We start from the raw sequence: 21,194 nt of genomic DNA on the forward strand, positions 1-21,194 counted from the left end.
GGTTTTCTTTTGTTTTTTTGTCAGTCATAGGGCTTGAACTCTGGGCCTGGGCGCTGTCCCTCAGCTCTTCAGCTCAAGGCAAGCGCTCTACCACTTGAGCCACAGCGCTACTTCCGGTTTTCTGGTGGTTTATTGGCGATAAGAGTCTCACGGACTTTCCTGCCTGGGATGGCTTTGAACCGTGATCCTTAGATCTCAGCCTCCTGCATAGCTAGGATTACAGGCGTGAGCCACCGACACCTGGCTGAATATGTTTTTTCTTAATTCACCCTGCAATAAGCCTTATCAAAAAAGAGATGGAGTTCCTATGACATAATTTTCATGAATGAGCCCATGCTGGCTCTAAGTCCTCCCTGCTTCCTGTTTCAGAGCAGGAGAGAGAGCTTCTGTTCAGATTACAGGGTTGCTTCACTCCTCACTGCTTTGAGAATGTGTTTCTAGTGCCTCGGTACTCACGGCCTTGCTTTACAATTCCCTTTTAACTTGTAATGCGAGTTCCATATTTCCCCCTGTGATCTGTCAGTTCATTGTTTTCACCGCATCTTTTATCTCTGGATGCTTTCAGTTAACACAATTGTCTGGCAACTACAGATTACTAATGTCAAAAATTAGTCATCTGATAAATACACCTCAGCCTCTAAATGGGGACCAATTGAAGATTTAGATAAATTGCTCCTTGTCCCATATTTTATCCTTCATTGCCCAGAGTAGCTATCTGTCTAACATACTTGAAATAATGATTAATTGATTAATTAATGAAGCTATTTATAGTGTAGGTAGTAAGGCTCATGTGAGAGAGACACTAAATTTGTTTAGAGAGAAGGAGGAAGATTCCTCCATTCATTCAGTTGATCATTGTTGACCATTTACCCTATATCCAGCAATGTTCAGGATCAGATTCAGCTCTTGCCTTGTTCCTACAACTTGCTTAGTGACAAAAGATGGTCTGTTTGAGAACTTACAAACAGTGGCATTTAAAGACAAAGAGCTTAGTAAAGGAAGTATGGATTTCGGAGACATGAGTAGATAGATAGATTTATGTGGATAAAAGGCAAAGAGAACCAATGAGTAAAGACACAATAAGAAAAATCCATCCTCAAGAGCCTTGGGGCCACTGAGATTTACCCCGCTGAGGTAAGAAGCTCCAAGGATGAAAGTCAAGAGTAAGATGAGGATCAAAGGAGAATGGAAATCGCAGACGCATTCACAGCTCACACTTGTGCGTGCAGTTGTGTCCCAGAGCTTCTCCCAGCTCACACGTCCTCCTGTCTTCTTCCTCATGACCAGTCCATGCGGAAGACTCTGTATTTATTCAGATTTCACAAACATTTCAGTTTGTCTGAAATCACCCAGCTGATTGGAATCTGATCAGGGATTCCAGTCCAGTAGAATTATTTGTGCCCGAATTGATCAAAAGAATCTGAAGTTCTTTCTTATGATAGTTGTGGGCTAAAATAATTCTTAAATTTAAAGGAGAGCTATGTGTAGGGCCTGCCTTGCTTTTATTTTTTAAAATTTAATTTTATTGTAAAGGGGATGTACAGAGGGGTTGCAGTTTCATACTTAAGGTGATGAGTATATTTCTTGTCAGTGTCACCCCTCCCTCATGTTCTCCCACTTTCCCTCCTCTCCACAAACTCTCCTCCTCCCAAGTTGTAAAGTTCATTTCCAACATAGTGTCTTGTGAGTATCGATGTTGCATATACAAGACACACAAGAACCAAAATCAAAAACAGTGGCCACAGGGGATAAAACAAAGAGGAAAAATGAAAGGAAAAAAGAATAACTTAGCATAGTACACTATGTTTCCATGTTATATTTCAATTAGCATCATTTTATATGGTCATATGTACATAGCTATTGAGCTGTTGTGATCCTCTGCTAGGACTATCCTAGACATGTATTAATTATTGCAAAGGAGGGAAACCTAGGAGCCTATGTTTCTTTGGGTCTGGCTTACTTCACTTTATATGATTTTTTCCCAAGTTTTTCTATTTCCTTATGAATGAAATGATATTCTTTCTGATGGAAGCATAGAATTCCATTGTGTGTATATACCATTCAGAAACTGATCCATTCAGCACCAAGGGGCACATTGTTGATTCTGTATCATAGCTATGGTAAATAATGCTGCAGTGAACATAGTTGTGTTGGTAGCTTTAGTGTGGCCTTGTTTGTGAATACTTGTTGCCCTGGTATTTTATGTTTCTTAGTCCTATCTACTCCTTCTTTCATTTGCTAAACTTTCTCCTTATTTTTTCAAGCCCTCAAATTCTTTGACTTTTCCTGCTTCTTCGTGGGATGATGACGTCTTCTGCTCCCTCATCCCGACTCACTCTTTGCTCCCAGACAGTGAACTCTGGAAAGCTCATCTTGTCTTTTCCCTATGAAGCCTTCATAGGCTGCCCTTCTCCACCTTTTCACGGGGTAGAGCACCTTCCCTGAGATGGACTGATGGGACCAGTGTCGTCGTTCTGCCCTTAAGACTCTGAGCTGTAGGCTGAAAGCCCTGAGCTGCCCCTGTCTTGAAATTCCTAATAATACTATGATCTTTATTTGTGTAATACAGATCACAGTGTAATAGTGAAGTCCAAACAGATAACGACACCTGTCCCCTGGACTTGAACAGTGCACTCACATGCAGTTCCAGCTCCTGAATTGGTTTGTCCAGTCTCCTCAGCCTCATGCTGGCCAGTGATCACATCCTTTGCTGACTGCAGAAGGGACTGGGGTGGGTGCTTCAGGGTCCTCAGACTCAGGCTGGATGCCTTTGGGGAATACCCAAGGGAGTCCCATACCCAAGGGAGTGTGACTTGAAAGGGATAGCTAAAACCTCCAGCCACCAGGGCAGGTCAGCCACTGCTGAGGAAGAATAAAGAGAACTTGCATACTGCTATTTGAATGAGTCCTTCCCCCCCCCCACTGGAATGTGCCAATTACACCATCACTCTGCAGGCCTTGCAAGCACAGAGGCCACAGGCATCGGGCAACACGGAGGAGCAGTGTATCAGACCAGGGAGCCCCCTACCCATCCCATCATCTCCACGGGGAATGTGGACTTTGAGTTTCCATCTCTTAATTTTTACACGAAAGATCTCAGTTGTTTTAAAAGATGAAAAATGGTTAAAACAATTGGTGAAAGCTAAAGAAAACGTGCTTACAGGCCTCAGTAATGATCTTTTTTTTAAGCCTCTGAATCTAGGTTTTCTCATTGGATGTTCTTTTCATTGTTCTCTCCCCTACTAGACATGGTTCTAGGACAAATTATGGCCAGTTTTACAGTGTAGTCTGGAGTCTCCATAGCAAAATTCTTGGCAAATAGGAGAGGCTCAAATTGTGGGAATAAAGACCTCATCATCCAATCTAAAATTTTAGCTCCTGAGAAATGCTTAAACCATTTGATGTGCTTTTAATGACCATCTTCAGCATATGTGCAGGTTTATGTTTGTGTGTAAGAAAGATACTAATAGCTTCAGAACTTATCCTAAATATGACATAATTATTTCAGTTGTATGTGATTTGTATTATTTCAACTATATATGAAAATATATAATATTTATAGTATTCCAGCTACATGATATATGCTATAATATATACAATATAGATCATTTCAGTTATATTTTGTATATATGTATGTAGTCTGTTTTATTTTGTAAGATACAAGGATACAAACACAAAGCATAGGTCAGGGACTTGTCCCAGAAGGTAATGCAGATGGATGGAAAATTGTGAGAGTCTGAGATTCTTTGCCTGTTTGTGAGTGATTCCAGCATTCTTCTGATGGGCTGGATGGCAGAGTTTAAAGGAGTCAAAAAAGTGGCTGAAACTGTTTTGGCTGCGGTAACTGGAGGAGTGGAAAGCCACGTGTTAATTGGAGAAGACTGCACACAGAGCAGGTCTCATGAGGGAGTCTGTCAAGAACACAGTGGAGCATGTTGTGTTTGCTGCGGAGACAGCTACTGTGCACCTTGATGTAAGAATCCAGGTTCCTACAGATGAGTGCAAGCCAAAGATATAGATATGGAAAGTTGTATCAAGTAGTTCTTTATTAAAACCAGGAGGCTGAGTCATATTGGAAAAATTATCTATAGATTATATACTTAAGGACAGCTTAACGTTGAGAGAGCAGGGTTTTTTTTCTTAAGAGACAAGACAAAGCCAGGAGCAAGTTGGTTTGCTTGTGGGAGTGATCCAGTAAAGGAGCAAATATTGAGGGCGTGGGGGAAGGGGTCACAGTGCTGGGTTGGAGCACAGAGGAGTTGACCCGAGGTGGAGACAGAGAAGGAAAGGTACAGGCAGCCAACGTTGGGAATGGGCAGGTGCAGAGCAGCAAGGAGAGATGAACTAATTCCATTTATTGTTTTCACATAAAAGCATCCTTTTATGAACCGCTTGTTATATGCTAAAAATGGTTTCAAGGTTATTTCCTGGGTAAACTCGTTAGATGCACACAATACTCCTAAGAGTATTACTGCACAGCGAACAGAGAAGTCGACTTGAGGTGCCCTGTGCAGTGTCTCCCGATGGCCTGACAGAGCTGGACCTCCCCCAGCCTGTGGTGCGGACCTCTATGCTCTCCAGGAGAAACCCAGCACCCTTTTCTACTATCATTATTTTAACAAAATATTAACTTTAAAAAATATATTATCTGTAAGTGGTTGTACAAAGGAGTTGCCATTTGACAGCGCAGGTTATGAACACAGTGATCAGGATCACCCATCCCTCCTACCCACCTTCCCTGGTTCTTAATTCTGTAGGATGTACTTTGAATTCTTTTTATTGCCATTTAACAAAGCAGTTCATGTATACAATGCATGCTGATCTGTCACCCCCTTTCGACCCGCACTCCATCCTTTTTTTTTCTTCATTCTGTGGTATATATAATGAATTCTTGACTACCTACTTGTCAGACAAAGATCTGTGACGCTACAACACATTTCTACTGTATGGTATAAATTTGCAATAGCTTCATGGCAATCAGCTCTGAAAAAGAGACTCTTACAGTTTACTGTGGAACTGTATGTGAAAAGTCAGGTTTATAATTACGCTTGATAGAATGACTTTGATTTCTCTCAATGATGATGATGCTTACCACCCCCGCCTGCCCCCCAAGAGACCAGAGTTCACGAAGTAGAAGCCTTACCCGCACCAGGGACTTCCACACACAGGACCATTGACTAGATGAGAAATAGAGTGTTTGCATTATGTTTGGTTGCTTGCCTACTCATTCAACATTTGTAAGTCAAATCAATACACACGAGGCTCTATTGTATTTATAGAAAGAAAAACTCGTGTACTCCATTCCACTGGATCTGGATACTATAGAAAGCTATTACACTTACCTCATTCACCCAAGAGTGGAGCATAGCAAATCTTCCCGCCTCTGGTTGTCTGCCTGACACTTAGTACTCTGTCCCCTGCCTGTCTCTTCCCAGCCTCAGATGCCACATGATATTAAAATGACAAGAACTATGCATGCAGACATACTGGTGACTTCAGGTTACCAAATGGTCCAGGATCCATGGAGCTTATGGTTAAATACCCCACTTGTTTATAGCCTGGACTCCTGGGGTTATGCAGTTTGTTTATGGCCAAAAGACAAAATAAATCCAATGAGTGTGACTCCATGCCTCCCGCTGGTCCTGCACAACCTGAATTCACAACTTCCGTGCTCCAGCACGCAGAGGGCCCGCGTGATTCATGAATGCAGCTTCCTGGAAACCGTCCTAACGGAATTTACTGGAGGCTTTCAACTTTGTGGTCCGAAATGAGAAGTTTAACCAGGCTATCAGTTGATGCATTTCCTTGGCTCTTTTTTTCAAAGCAAGGCTGGAAAGCTTTACGGCCCTGTGTGCTCAGCCTGGCACAATTTAAACAAACAAGGCTCCCCTGACAGGAGAAGAGTTGCTTTGGTTTTTCCCGTGGCCGTTTGTCTTGGGCTGGCTGGTGTGTACTCATTTCTAATCCGGGAGGCACCAGCAAAGTCGCTTACCGCACAAGCGTGGTTGTATTTTAAGGTACATCTTTGTCCTTTGTGCAGACATTCCTGTATCCCCCGAGGTGCCCGCCATATGCCCTGCATCTAGCTCTGGTTCACACACCCTCTGCACCTTCCATTTACCCCTCATCCCAAACGTCCTCCATTCCTGGTTGTTCTCATGGCAACTACTCCACCATGTCCTTACCGACCCCCTACACCAGGGTTGCATGCTGCTGACCTCAGCATGATGAGACACTTGAAAATACAGCAGAGAATGAGGAGTTCTCCTGGCTGGCTCAGGATTCAGCCCATCCTGTGGGGGAGGGCAGTGCCCTGCAGCCTAGGCTAGGCAGCAGGGGCCAGCATGCCTGTGCCGCTGGCTTTCCCCTTCGTCTCCGGGGCAGGTGTCCGACATGCATCTGAGGAAGTTTACTTACCACACTTGCACAGAAGCCTGATCAGTGGCTGAGCCTTCCCCATGCAGGCTGTTGAGCTTTGTGGTAAGGGCCACATTGTCAAACCGAGCCTGAAATTGAGCCCAGAGACCGATCTGGGTCGATGCCACACACAGACTCTTCAGAGTCAAGGAGATTTGTAGGAGCAGGGCTGTCAGCCCCTCCACCGCACCCCTCCTGCCCCCATTTTCATTGTCTGTGCTGTCTGGGGTGTGGGCATCATAGGAAACTCCACTGGCTGAAGGTTTGGGCTGTTGATCTTCAGATCTTCAGTGAGGATTTTGTCACCTGGCTCTCAGGACACTCTGATCTTCAGGCTTCTAGAACATGTTACCATAGACGAATCCTCTGAGCCAAATCCGTTCCCCCTCTCCTCTCTCTCTCTCCCTCCCTCCCTCCTTCCCTCCCTCCTTCTCTCTCTTTCTCTCTCTCTCTCTCTCTCCATAAAGTTTGATGAGTACTCTGTCCCTCACATTCCTGTTTCCTTAGTCTGAAAAACGGTGATAACAGAAATACCCATGGCTATATATTTCTGTGAAGTTAGTTATTTTACACGAGGAAAAGAGGGTGGAACACTGGAGCAGAAAAATGGCTCAGGCATGGGAAGGAAGGCCTTAGGCCCCGCTACAGTTGGTTGACACTGGGCGCTTCTATGTTACTCCTGAGGAACATAAAGAGTCCTTGAGTTCCCAGGATGCCAACATCCCATACAGGAAATAGATCGGGGCGGGCGGGGGCAGGGGGGCGCAGGGCAGTCATTCTTTGAATCCTTCCCTGCACTTCACTTGACTGCATTAGATTCAGGAGTCCAGGGCCAGGAAGAAGAGCTCTGCCTGGATTGTTTCCAGCTCCCTCCACAAAGCTGAGGGAAAGCTCTGCTAAGCCTCATGCATTTTATGTCTGCCTGAGGACACACGATGCTCATTGGTCTCAGGGTTAAGGAGTCTCAGCAAGTTTTTGATACAGACACTAAAACATTCTCTTCATAGTTTCCTGTCACCAAAAGATGCCCAGGGGAGACAGCTGCACCTAAGTGCCTGCAAGGCCCAGACTGTGGGAGGCGTCTGGGTACAGGGATGATGGACAGTGTGGAGCTGCAGCTGCCCAGATGCCCAGAGACAGCATATGCATCTGTGTGTGTGTGTGCGCGTCTCTGTCTGTGTTTGTGTGTGTGTCTGTGTGTGTGTTTATGAACATGACACACATATGAAATGTAGGCAAAACTTAAACTACAAAGCACGGATGTGTGTGGGCTTCAGGGTTTCTTACGTTAGCGAGACAATGCAAACCAAGTGTCATCTTCATCCTCAGGACAAAATCCAGCACCCCGTGAATGGTGGGGGGTACAAAGACACGTACCTGAGGGAAAAGCCACGCCAGGCCTACGATTCTCAGAACCAGAGCTTGATCGCTTCACCCAAACACAGTTTTAAAGAGAAATCTCAAGCATGGTCTGTTCCCTGGACTTGGAATGCTCCCGGCCCGTAGTGTTTATTCCAGGACCCTGCATGTACATGGGGTACCGAATGCTGCCAAAAAGGAAATCCTGCGCTTGCTCGTAGACTTCTCTTGGGGTTGTTTTCTAGCAAATATATTTTCTTTAGCTTTCTCATGCCTACTCTTCTGTGGCGGATATACTATCTTTACGACATTTTACCTGCCCACTCATTTGTGATTCTCAGTATCGATGTTTTCCTAAATCCTTACTTTCCTTCCATCTGAGCCATACGAAGTACATATAATTCTACTAAATGGAATCATTCTAAGTATCTAGCATTTATTCCTAAAACTAGAATAACAATATATCTATTTTTATTCTACATTTCCAGCCCTATTCTAGCAGGTCTAGAAATCAGCTCCTCTCTCTCTTTTTCTTTCTCTCTCTTCTTTCTTCCTGCTTTCTCTTCTTCCCTCTCTCTTTCTCCTTCTCTCATCAGATTATAGTGTAACAATAGATTTAGAAGTGAATAAAGATATCATTCTGATTCTAATAATGAAATCGGTGAGGTTTCTTCTTTTAAAGGCCTTCAAGAAATATTAACTAATATTTAAATGGATTTGTTACCCAATCTTTCGAGAAAATAAAAAAGTAGACATCTAAGTTAACTTTGTGTTTCCTAAGTAGAGAGAGAGAAATCACATTTCTAAGCAAGGTATTGCCCTCCTGGCACAGGACAATATGGTGCTAGGTGCTAAAGCAGTACATTCCAAATACAAAAAAAAAAAAAAAAGTGAGCCTTATTTGAATAAATGACTGAGTTGTTGTTCTTCAGCCTGATGACAGGGCGCCACCTACTGTATAGAAGCTTTATTTTATGCTTGGGAATTCTTCCATGGAAACTGGTTCAACAGAATTGGGTTGCAGTCTGTTACTGCTTAACATTTATACCTGGATCTACTTAAATTTTTCTCTGAGTGTGTGTGTATGTGCATGCATGTGTGTGTGCTACTTTTTCTCTGAGTGTGTGTGTGGTTTCATTCATATGGAGTAAATAATCCATGAGTGAAGGAATGGAGGATAAAAAGAATGCAAACATGAAAAATACTGTAAAAACGTAAGATATTCCTTGTTGGTATCTACTGCTGTAGGAAGTAAATGATGCATCTACATGTCAGGGTGCAGGGGGCGGGGGGGAAGCAGAGGAGATCAGTAAGTGGGGAGGGAAACGGGCAGAGGGAGAGATGAGTGTGTGAGGGGCTGTTTCTATCGTGGAACTATTCAATAGCAGAGTTGCTGAGAGAACTATGAAAGAATTGCACAGAATGGGTTGGGTGTGTCTTCTAAGACACAGGCAGTGCCCAGGTTAGAAAGGCGCTCTGTTGGGAAGGCTTAAATGACGTGCAGGCCCGGAGACCCCCGTGGGCGGCCCGCTGCAGTCTAGAGGACATCTCGGGGTCGTATTTCCTAGAAAAAGGACCCTGCAGGGGAACCTTTATGGATTGTACCTAGGAAGCATGACTCCGCTGAGCTCCCGCAGCTGGCGCTATAGTGGAGAGTGGCCTTTATCTGTCCCGCTGTTCTTATGTCCCCAGAAGACTGGCACGCGCAGCTGCAGCCCCTCATCCTTGCCCTGAAGGACTGCATGGGCGAAGTGGTGAGCCGGGCCAAGCAGTCCCTGACGTTCGTGCTGCTCCAGGAGCTCGCCTACAGCCTGCCCCAGTGTCTGATGCTGACCCTGCGCCGGGACGCTGTCTTCAGCCAGGCGGTAGGTGCCCGCGGCCTTCTGTTGAGCACAGTCCTGAATCCTTAGCACCGTGGCCTTCACGGACATAGACTTCTCTTGTCCGAGTTACTTCAAAAGAGCTCCCTTCCATCACAGGTTGGAAGCTGGGTTTGCTCGCTCAGGAGATGAACAGCACCTGTAGGACACAGTTCATGAAATATCAAGGAATTCTTTCCCCACAGAGACCATCCAGTGTACCCAGCATGCATACGTCTTGCTGCACTGGGTGTAGAGTAGGTGAAGGACCAGTGAACACACGTGTGTGCGGTGCCCAGGGTCTGCCTACCATCAGGGATGGGACAGCACCCTCCACCGCAGGGGCAGGCCTGCTTGTGGGATCTGATGGGACCGTCTTCTCTGTCTACCCTCCCCACACGCTCCACCCAGGACTCCCTGTCACAGGGCTGTGTGTCGTTTGCTTTGTCCCCCCTGGTGTCTACCTCCCTGGCTGAGCTTTGCAGACGGAGCACTTGGAGTCAAGGAGACAGAATGCCTCCCCTTTCCAAACCGCCCTGTGAACAGTAACTTCTGGGGGTGATATCACCGTGTGATAATGATTTGAAACTACTCCATACACTTGTGCACTTTCATTATTATAAATGGGAATTACAAGATTTAAAAACCAGAGCCCAAGATGCCTGCCCTTAACTCAATTACGACACTTACTTCCCAGCCTTTTATACACAGCCTTGCTACAGCATAAAGGATCCACTTTCTTTAGTCCGCACATAGAGATTACAGTAGCTTTGTGCCACACATCTGAGATTATTTTGAATGGAGTTGGTGATGAATTCAAAGGCCTTTAAGTCCCTCAGAGGTTGGGCTCACAAATTCACATTTATGATCCCAGTCCATTTCTTCAGTGATTTTCTTTTCTTTTTGTTGGTTTGTTTGATGCAGCTTGCTGGATTAGTTTGTGGTTTTATCATCAAATTATACACCAGTTGGCATGATCCTGACTTCCTGGGGCTGCTGTCCACGGTGGGGCTGGTCGTGCAGTACGAAGGCCTGCTGAGCACGCACAGTGAGTATCTCTCCCTCGCGGCATCGTCACGCCGCGCTCCTCACCACACCGCGCACGTCGGTTTCCAGAGAAGCGGTGAAATAAGAGGTTTACTGTTGGGCCATGGAGTTTTGCATTCACTCACCTTGTACCTTGATTTTGCCTTGAATTAGGTTTTGAAAATGGAATTATGCATCATTTCAAAGCCACCATCTGGCTTTGGATTAAATATATAAAGAACGCTTCACCAACATGGTTTCAGGGAATGGATTTTAAAGTCTGAACACATTAATGTCCACACCAGCCCTGTTCAATGTGGGAGCCTCGTGTGCATGTGGTGTGGTAGAAATATGGTGTCTAGTCCAAACCAGTACATTCTAGACACAAATACCAGATTTCTAAGAGTAGAAGAATTTTATAGTGCTTATAAGTGAATTTATCTTAATTTACATCTGAAATAGCATTTTGAATTCATTGGCTTATGTATACTACTAAACTTTACCTTTATAATCTTGCTCTCTTAAAGGTAGGACTACTAGGAAAAATCTGAAAATTATACGCATCACTTTTGAGTAGGGCTAATCTAGAAATGTCCTTAATTTCCTCATTGTCTGGCTCTAGTGATCTGTGTATGATCTAGAATGATCTTGGCTATCATTATGCCTCTTGTCCACAAAAAGATTATCTTTCTGGAAAGACATCTCTGTTACTAATTTAAAAAAAGATGTCTGCAATGTGTTAAAAAGGGTGAAAAGTCTCTCTCCAGCATCTGAGAAAAAGTATAGACTCTTCATCTGTCAAAGGGTGCCTGGGCTTCCAGAGACCATCCGAACGGTTCTGATTTCACTGATGGGAAGCCCCAGCCTGTGAGGGCAAGGGAGTCCAGTGTGACTCCGCTGCATCCAGAAACTCGCCCGCTGAAATGCTAGAGCAGATGCCAGCGGGGACTGGCGGGATTCCCCGGTGACTGTGTCCTTTAATAATCTGCAACGAGGCATTTTCCCCTGGCTTAGGTGATGAACTCGGAATGCTGGAAGACATGGCTGTTGGCATTTCGGACCTGAAGAAGGTTGCATTTAAAATCATTGAAGGCCACTCCAATGATGTTTTGCCAGTTATCACAGGAAGACGGTGAGTCAGACCCGCTTCCTAAAAACCCAGAATTTGTAGACATGTTACATCTGCTCACAGCAAAGGAACTTCAGACACAGGTTCAGTTGCAGGACTTATTTTGGTAGGAAACAAATATAGGTGATAGGAAAGAGAAGGTCTTATAAAACTTCTAGAAGTTTCCTAAATATTTGTATATTATAAATAGGACTGTTACCCTGTGATATATGCAAAATTTAAAAGAATAAGTTGTTCAAGATATGTTGTATTCATAAACTGCTGTGTTAAATGGTTATTCTTTTGGACAACTACTTAAAAATAATAAAAAAAATATAAAAAAGAATCTGAAGACAAAGGACAAAAAAAGCATGTTTGAAAAGATCATTTTTCTTTTTCTTACTGTCTGGTCTAAAGCCTGGATGTTTTCCTTTTGCGGGAATCGTTCAGTTAATAGCTTCATAATTCTTGAGATGACTTTAAATTAAACTCAGTTAAAAGCAGTAACGTTTTAGGAAAGATATATTCCTATATTAGGGCTGAACACCACCATTTTTCTTAATTATTTTTGACAATTCACTCTTAGATTGTGAGATTTCCGAGAAAGGTTTTAAATAAATAGCTCAAAGGTCAGTAGAGGATGGGCAAAATACCAGAAACAATGTCAAGAATTCCATGTATATCCTAGAAAATTGAGAAGAGCAAAGGAGTGTTTTGGGAGGGATGGGGGGAATGTTGAAGGGGTCACATTGATCAAGATGCATGGTGCTCATGACCTGCTCTGTTAAGTGGCAATTCCTTTGTACAACTACTTAAAGATAACACAAAAATAAGTTTAAAAAAAAGAAGAATGATTGGGTGTCAAAGAAACCCCTGATAGAACATATCCTATAATAAGTTGTTGAATTCAACCAGAAGTTTTCCAACCTTCAGCTGTTGTGGTGTGAGCACTTTTAAGGGTTGAATGAGGTGGTTTAAATTTGGAAACATCCTCAGTTCTTAGTGAAAACATGAGAACCTACAAAGAGCACTAGCACTTTGCATGCTGGAGAAAGATAGAGAAATGGAGTTCAAAAAATGATTCAGTGTGAACTTGTTTTCTGTATTGTGGTTGACGTTTAATGGCCACCTTAAATTTTGTACAGGGATGGCTTATAGCCACATGGTTCAACCAAAGGTGACGTTTTCCTATATCCTCATGAAACTACATGTGTCACCTGGAAATTAATGTTTTCTTTGCTAGTTGTTGGAAGGAAAAGGAATAATACTGGTCACCTGGAAAACAACACAATTCTGGACATTACAGTGAAGTTTATAATAAAAAATAAGAGCCTAAAGTGATAGTTCTCTTATAGTTTCTTAGGAGACTTTGGAGGCCACCTGGTACAAACCAAGCACTGGCTGTTTTGTGTGGGGAAATGCCTTTAACTTGAACTAAGTTCAAAAGATGAAGTGGGATTCCTAGAATAATGGAGTAGGAGACTTGACAAATCCACTCTCCAAGAAGCAATATTGTATCCGGAAAATTCATCTAAATCAACCACCTTAGGAGTCAGGAGCTAAAGCAAATGCAGACGATAAATGTAGCGGGTCACATGAAAAGTCAGAGAGTCGGGTGGTAGTGGGAATATGTGCCGTTCTTGCTGAATCCCGGGCCACCTGCTTGGTTTGAATGTGTTGTTTAATATGAATGGGAAAAGCCCATTGATTCAGGCTGGAGAGCACTCCTGAAACCTGTCAGGACAGTGGTGACTTACATAATAATTGCATTCATGATAACATCAGTAAGAATAAAGAGAAATGATCTTAAAAATTGGGTTGAAAGCCGGGCGCTGGTGGCTCACGCCTGTAATCCTAGCTACTCAGGAGGCTGAGATCTGAGGATCATGGTTCAAAGCCAGCCTGGGCTGTGACACTCTTATTTCCAATAAACCACCAGAAAACCGGAAGTGGTAGAGAGCTCACATTGAGCTGAAGAGCTAAGGGACAGCACCCAGGCCCATAGATCAAGCCCCGCAATCAACCAAAAATCATAAAAATGGGCTGAACATTGGACACAGAACACATAAAACATTGCTGACAAAAATTAATCAGATCCAATGAGCAGACTGGATCTGTTGTTCATAGATGGGGAGAATCAATGTGTAGATGCAAATTCTCCACAAATATATCTAGAGATTATGTAATTACTATTTAAATCTTAGTCATCTTTTTTTCATTTTGTAGAAATTGTTGGATTATACTTAATTTTTTAATGTAAATGAAAAGCATCATCCCCTCCAAGTTTTAAAATGAGTACAAGGTTGGAGAACTTAGCCTTCTTGTTTGAAAACTTACAATAAACTTACATACATATACAGAATTTAAAGGCCAGAAATAAACTATTATCTTTAGCTATAATTTTACTCAAAGATGCCTTTGCAATTTAACAGGAAGTACAGATTTCAAACTATGCAGTAGCCATTGGTTGCCTATATACAAAACTTGGAATTTCAACCCTTTATACCATTTGCAAAAATTAGCCCAGGTCTCAATGTAAGGGCTAAAATTGAGAAAATGTTAGGACCAAATATTTGCAAGTTGAGCTAATGAATTCTTTTCAATGTTTCAAAACTTAAAAAAAAATCTATAAATAGTTACACGGAGGAATTAGAATTTAAGACGCTGTTTATGTGCCCAGCGTTTCTGGATCAGTGTCACCCTTTCATTATTCTCCCTTCCCCTCCCCCTTCTCCATCAGTCACATGAAGTTTCCCACCTCCTCTTTCACATACGCACTGTATTTGTACCTGATCCCCACCTCCCACTTCTCCCTCCCCATTCAAAACACTCCCTGATACTGATTCGTGGAACTGTCTGCTTACACCATGGAGTTTCACTCAGTAAACATACTTTAGACAGCTTCCTCATGTATATGCATATATGACGCTGTATGTATTTACCGAGGATATTGTATTTGGATTTTATGGTTCTCATAGGAGAGGATATGTACTCTTTGTCTTTCTGGGCCTAGCTTACTTGACTCTGTATGTTTTGTTACAGATCTGTCCATTTTCCTGCAAATGACATCGTTTTAGTGTTCCTGATAGCCGAATAAAATTCCATTATATATTACATGTATACTATGTATATAATAAATATACATATAGTATATATATATTATATATGTACTATATATAGTGTGTATATAAAGCATGTTTATGTATAGCAGCATGTAACTGAGGAATGAGGCTTGAGTGAATGGACAATAGGAAGGAAGCATGTAGCAGCTAAACTTTAGTGTTCTGTTCAACTTTTTTCTGTTTGTATTGTAATGAATCTCACAGAAGCCAAGGCAAATGAAGTAGGTGACGCTGCTGCTTCTCTGTGCTTCTCTCCCCCAGGGAACACTACGTGGTGGAAGTCAAGCTTCCAGCTGCCATGTTTGAGTCGCTGCCGCTCCAGATCAAGGAAGGGCAGCTGCTTCGCGTTCATCCAGTACTTTTCAATGTGGGCATCAACGAGCAGCAAACCCTCGCAGAGAGGTGGGCTTCAGGTGGAATCTGTGCCTAAAATAGCCTAGTTAAATAGCTGCATGGCATCATTTGACTATGTGTTTTTAGAAGGCTTGCTCAGCCAAACAACAAACAGTTGTATGTGATGCCATGATTCCCTATCAGAACACTGTTTTGAGCAAAGAATTTAAGCCTTCATCTTGCGTAGTTCTCAGGTAGGAATGCTAGAAAACTTGTATAATGGTTAAAGTTCATAGAACGTACTTGTAGAGAACCAAGATATTATAGACATGTTTGTGAGAGTTTGATAAAATGCTTTCTTGTCTACCGGTCATGTTTCTATGTCTCCTTCCCCAGAGGGTAACAGTTTTAAATTGCACGTGCCTGGCTATTGCTTGCTAAATATATTTTAGCTTTTTACTAAATCCTCTCCTATAATGATAGTCCTCCTGAATTTGATGAAACTCATAATTCCTCTTTTCATCTACTATTTTCAAACTATTTCTTTTTCTCTCCCTCTTACTCAAAAGATATTTCCTGAACAACACAGATTTTAATCATTCTCAATTTCCAGTTAAAGTAGATGGTACAACTTTGTGCTACATGTTGAATTTCAAAGTGTGTAGAAGTTACTCATCTCTCATTTCATAATATGCATAAATCTAATCTTAATCAATGTATTGTACAAAAAGTTTTCTTTGATAATTAAATACTTTCAATAGCAATAATCAGATTCCAGTGGTCGATTTAGCATGAGGAATCACATTCTTGAATATAATAAGAGACTTTAGGGGAAAAAAACAGATCCCCTAGACAAAAGGCACATTAGAGCACAGAGCATTTGTGGTTTTCGTGAATGAGTTAGGGCTGTGAGTTTGGCCTTGGCAGAGATGTGAGAGTCTTCCATTTAGACTTTATAAGGGCTAGTTCACATTTCCAGAGACAATTAATTTATAGATTGTGAAATTTTCTATCACTCACATCATCATGGCTGTTTCCTTTATCAGTCATTTCATTTAAGAAGTATTTCTTGGGCTGAGTATGGTGTCACACACTTGTAATCCCAGCTATGCAAGAGAAAAGGATGAGAGAATTATGGTTAGAACCTCTGTCGAGGAAAATGTATTAGTGAGAGCATATCTCAGTAATGGGCATAGTAGTGTTTGCCTGTTATCCCAGTGATGTGGGAGGGAGGGAGGAAGATCAAGGTCTGAGGCTAGGCAGGCCAAGAAAAATAGTTAGCAACTCTATCTGAAGAATAAAGCAGAAAGATCTGGAGGCAAAGCACAAGTGATGATAAGAATCCTTCCCAAGGGCAGGGTCCTGGTTCAGGCTCTAGTAGAAAAGTGACAGCCATAATAAAAGAAAGAAAGATAGGGAGACAGGCAGGCAGCAAGGAAAGAAGGAAGGAAGAAAGGAAGCAAGGAAGGAAAGAAAAGAAAGAAGGTAGAGGAGGAAGGAGAAAGGAAGAAAAAAGTTCCTTCCTTACCTTCCATCTCCTCTTGCAAGTTAAAACGATATAACCCCTGCTTTCACTGTATTTGATGTTGGTATAATTTGTGGAGGGGAAGGGAAAAAACAAATCGTTAAATAGGGATACAGGGGGACCCATTGCAACAATGAGATGTACAAGTCGTTATGTCGAAAATAAACTTTACAACTTTGGTGTGTGGGGGGGAGATGGGAAGGATTAGGAAGGGGAGACAAAGGAGGAAGCAACAATGCTTGATAAAAAATGTACTCATTATCTTGCCCATGTAATCGTAACTCCTCTGTACGGTATTTTCACAATTAAAAAAAAAGAAAAATCCTTTTCCCCCCTCCTTTGTAACCTGAAAGCTGTATAATACACACAGACTTTGAAAGAAGACAAAATGACCAAAAAAATCGCCTAGCAGGGATAAGCACTACTGAGCGGGAAAGCAAATTTGTATAGCTTTCTGACATTAACTATGGATTTGAACAGAATCACTTCCTTTCTCATTTTTTTTCTAACTCAGAATTTTGGTCTTCCTCAGACAGTGTCTGCATGTCTGCACGTTAGGTATATTGCATGAATCCAGTTATAATATTTGGTTTCATTAGTATCCCAAACACATCATTGGCGGGGGGCGGGGTTCCATGTATGGATTTTGTGAGGATTCAAGCCTTAATCCAAAGCACTGATGTTACGAATCAAGTCAGTTGCTTATAGTCTGCAAACGTTAGGGGGTATATTTTCAGAGTTTAGGGCAGGAACTATATTACTTCTCTCCAAGTTCAGTGTAGACATTGAGCCTTGGGGACACAGGAACTGCCCTTGTAAGCTCTGGGACACAGAACAAGAACATGAACCATGATTGGTGCCATGGAAGGACCAGGTCCACTAAGGAGCGAGTTGACACCAACCATCACTGCAATGTGCCTGGCTCACTCAGTAATCAAAGATAGGGAAGAAACAGGAATGGAGCAGGAAGGACAGTGTTGGGATAGAGCTGAGCTCTTGGGGAAGGGCTGATAGAGGAGGCAAGCCTTTCACTGGCCTGAAGGAGGGACAGAAAGAAATCAAACCACAAGGAGGACAAGATGTTCCAGTCCTCTGACCGTTCTTTTTATTCCATTTCTGAAAAGTCTCAGAGTTGTTAAAATACTACTGGTAAGGAGGAAGGGTGGACCTGCATTTCCTCAAGTCTGTGTGGAGGCCTTTGTGATGTTTTAGAGGCTGAAGTAATGGAGCAGGCCTTTATCGGGAGAGGATGAGCTCTCAAGTTCAGTGGGCTGACGTGATGAAATGTGTGTTAGACTAATTTCCAACATTTTATTCATCGCACGGTGCATTGCCTGAGTGATATTCAATAAATATTTGCTGAATGAGTTAATGATCTGAGCATTTTGTAAAGGATGGAGTGGAAAGGAGAGAGGCGGGAGGCGTAGTACTTGGGCACTTGGCAGGCTGTAGGAGAGTAGTTGCATATATATTATAGTAGTAAAGAAGATAGAAAGGAGAGGTAGCAGATGTTTGGCAAGCTCAGCGGAGCGTGGATAAGGTTGAGACCCCAATGTGCCGTGTGGATTTTGAACTTGTGTTCGTGACAGAATGTGGGGTCAGGGCTTTGAAAGCATCAATAGGTGAGCAGTTGGTTTTCGTTTTGGATGGTATTACATTTGAGGTAGGAGAACTCACACTGAAAATCTAGAACTATGGGTGTGCACAGAAGAATGCTCACAGCATTCTTTTTTTCTTAAAGTAGAGGTAGACTCTTAAGTTTGAAACAGAAATTCACAAAGAGAAGACAAGTCCAGAGAAATGGGAGAAAAAGAATTCTCTCAGAGAAGACGTGGGAAAGCACTGGTAACAGCCAATGGCCTTTGTGGATGGGAAGTAAATGTCAGCAAAGGTGAGCTAGTCTCCAGAAGGCTGAGCACGTGGCTGGAGCAGCTGACACTGTGTGCAGAAGGAGCTCTCTCCAGTTCCCATCTTCTGGACCTCTTCTAAGCTGTCAGAGGAAGGAGGAAGACTGAACAAGGGAGTTTCCTTTGCAGAGGACAGGCTAGGTTAAACAAACTAGCAATAGCCGAATATCAATCATGTATGGACAAAAGGAGTATTGTTTTCCATCTGGTCTTTCATCTAAGTCCACGTTGGATGATATAAGACTATTTTGGTGTCATCAAAAGCAGTCGATCAAATCAGATATGTTTGCAATCACCCGTATCAATACTGTCTAAAGTAATGAGACTTTTCCTTAGGAAGCTCTTGCCGGTTGCTTCACAAGGAAAGTTAGAAAGTGTTACTTTTTCTTCAAAATATATGACACACAACTACTTTCTTTTTTGTTCTTTCTGTTTTTAGGTTTGGTGATGTCTCTTTGCAAGAAAACATTAATCAGGAAAATTTTGAGCTTTTAAAAGACTATTATACAATATTTATGGAAAAGATGCCTCCTGACTGTAAGTATATTCGTTACAGAACACATTAACACTAATTTATTATAAATCTTCAAGAAAGGGTTAAAAAAAAGAGGCCAATGAGGAGAGGAGCAGAGAAAGGGGTCTGGGAGTGAGGCTGAGGTGATGTGAACCATTGCTAAAGTGAACATGGTGAGCTCTTGCTTCTGACCTTGAGTGAACTCTTGAACCTGTCTTGCTACTCATGCTGGGACATTAACCCCAGGGCCAGTGGAAAATACCAAGGGTTGACAATATCATCATTAGCCATGGCCATCCACTTCTACTGTCACTTCTAAAATGCTTCACAATGTTGAACGCCTTAATAACTATTGTATTCTACTACTTGTAGATGTCATATGTCACACACCTGTAAGTAGAAAATCAGATCAAATAGGAGTTATACAATGTAACATTGATATCAATGAATGAAAATAGTGTTGAATGTACTTAGTACAGAACTTATACATTAAGTGCTTTGCGCTGAGACTCTGTTCTGCTGTTGTTCAGTTTTATTTTATTTATTTTTTGTCGGTCGTGGGGCTTGAACTCTGAGCCTGGGCACTGTCCTTGTGCTCTTCAGCTCCAAGTGAGCGCTGTACGGCTTGAGCCACAGCACCACTTCCTGTTGTTCAGTTTCATGGTTCTTTTCTACCTTACTAAGTGCATAGCATTTCTGAGTTCCCAAACCAGAGAATCAGAAATGCATTTACAGTAAATCCATAAATGGTATAAGTATGCTGAGGTATTGTGATATTCACTATGATAAGAAAATAAGTTTTAATAAAATAAGAACTATTGTAAACTCAAATCCATGACCAAAGTTGACCTGTCTTTTAACAAAGCCCAGTTTGTTTACTCATTTACATTCTGATACAGGTTTGAAATATCTTATGTGATGGAGTATTTACATCTTTTAATAACACAGTGAGTGTTGGTTCAAACAGTACAGTAGCATATAAATGCCTGTGATCAGAGAGAATTCGACTTGCTAGATTTTGCATTATGATTTTTACATTATTTCATTTCACATCAACTATTTTGCCTGTATTGAAATTAAGCATATGGAAATTCTTTGGTAGCCAATATACTTTGAATTGCACATTTGTTAATTATAAAAAAGTCAAATTATTGCTTTCATGGTTAATGAAGATGACTGTGAATTGAATACTGATGAGTTACATTTTTTAAAGAAGTTCCTTGTAACTAGAAAATGACTCTCAGCATTTCTACCAATGACATGATTTCTACCAACACTGGTTTTTAGAAAATACAATCAGTCTCCACAGTATCTGCTCAACATTAATTGATTGTCTGGAGTGCACAGGCCCCGATGCAGATGGGAACAGCGTGCTCTGTGTCTGTGCGCACAGGCTTGCAAGTGAATCCCGATAGATGGGAACAGCGTGCTCTGTGTCTGTGCGCACAGGCTTGCAAGTGAATCCCGATTCACACTGTCCTGCAACCATTGCTATGTCATCCACATACCAAATATGTATTACAAAGCAGGTTTGTGGCAATCTGCAGAGGATTTTAAGACTGTTCTATAAAAGTCATAAAAAAGAAATATTGGAGAATTTTTTGAACTATCACTTGAGACACAAAACAAAGAATAAGTCTATATTCAGGTAACTTAAACATTTCCTAAGAACAAGTACTAAGAAAATTTAAGAACATAAAGGCTATCACATTCCCGGTTAAATATAGCTGTCTGTCTGTCTGTGGAGGTTGCTGGTAGGATCTCTTGCAGATGACCGCAGGTTACATTGCATGTAACCTTTGCATCAGCCACTGTCTAAGACCTCCTCTACTTATAAAACTTCATTCAATCTAGATGCTATGTGAAATGGTATTGCTTATAGGGAATAATGATACACAGAAGATACAATCATTTTCTGAGTATTTTTGGTCTATGTTTGTTAGAAACAACACATGTGGAATTCCATATGTATGGAGAACTGACTCTAAACCAAGTATTTTTTTTAGAAATTTACACATATATAT

General features: G+C 41.9%; 1 protein-coding gene across 4 annotated transcripts in view; it reads left to right on the forward strand.

The window, feature by feature from the left end:
* Inpp4b (inositol polyphosphate-4-phosphatase, type II, 105kDa) overlaps window positions 1–21,194 on the forward strand; it is a 354,826-nt gene that overhangs the window by 271,875 nt on the left and 61,757 nt on the right. For 3 of the 4 annotated variants that reach the window (XM_013029535.1, XM_013029537.1, XM_013029538.1), the window contains 5 exons: window positions 9,469–9,641; window positions 10,560–10,683; window positions 11,676–11,793; window positions 15,153–15,293; window positions 19,096–19,193. In XM_013029535.1, coding sequence (XP_012884989.1) covers window positions 9,469–9,641; window positions 10,560–10,683; window positions 11,676–11,793; window positions 15,153–15,293; window positions 19,096–19,193 — 654 coding nt within the window. The remainder of the gene's footprint in view (window positions 1–9,468; window positions 9,642–10,559; window positions 10,684–11,675; window positions 11,794–15,152; window positions 15,294–19,095; window positions 19,194–21,194) is intronic. The other variant, XM_013029536.1, reaches the window with a different exon arrangement.

This window comes from Dipodomys ordii, unplaced genomic scaffold (genome assembly GCF_000151885.1).
Source record: "Dipodomys ordii isolate 6190 unplaced genomic scaffold, Dord_2.0 Scaffold119, whole genome shotgun sequence".
Taxonomy (NCBI): domain Eukaryota; kingdom Metazoa; phylum Chordata; class Mammalia; order Rodentia; family Heteromyidae; genus Dipodomys; species Dipodomys ordii.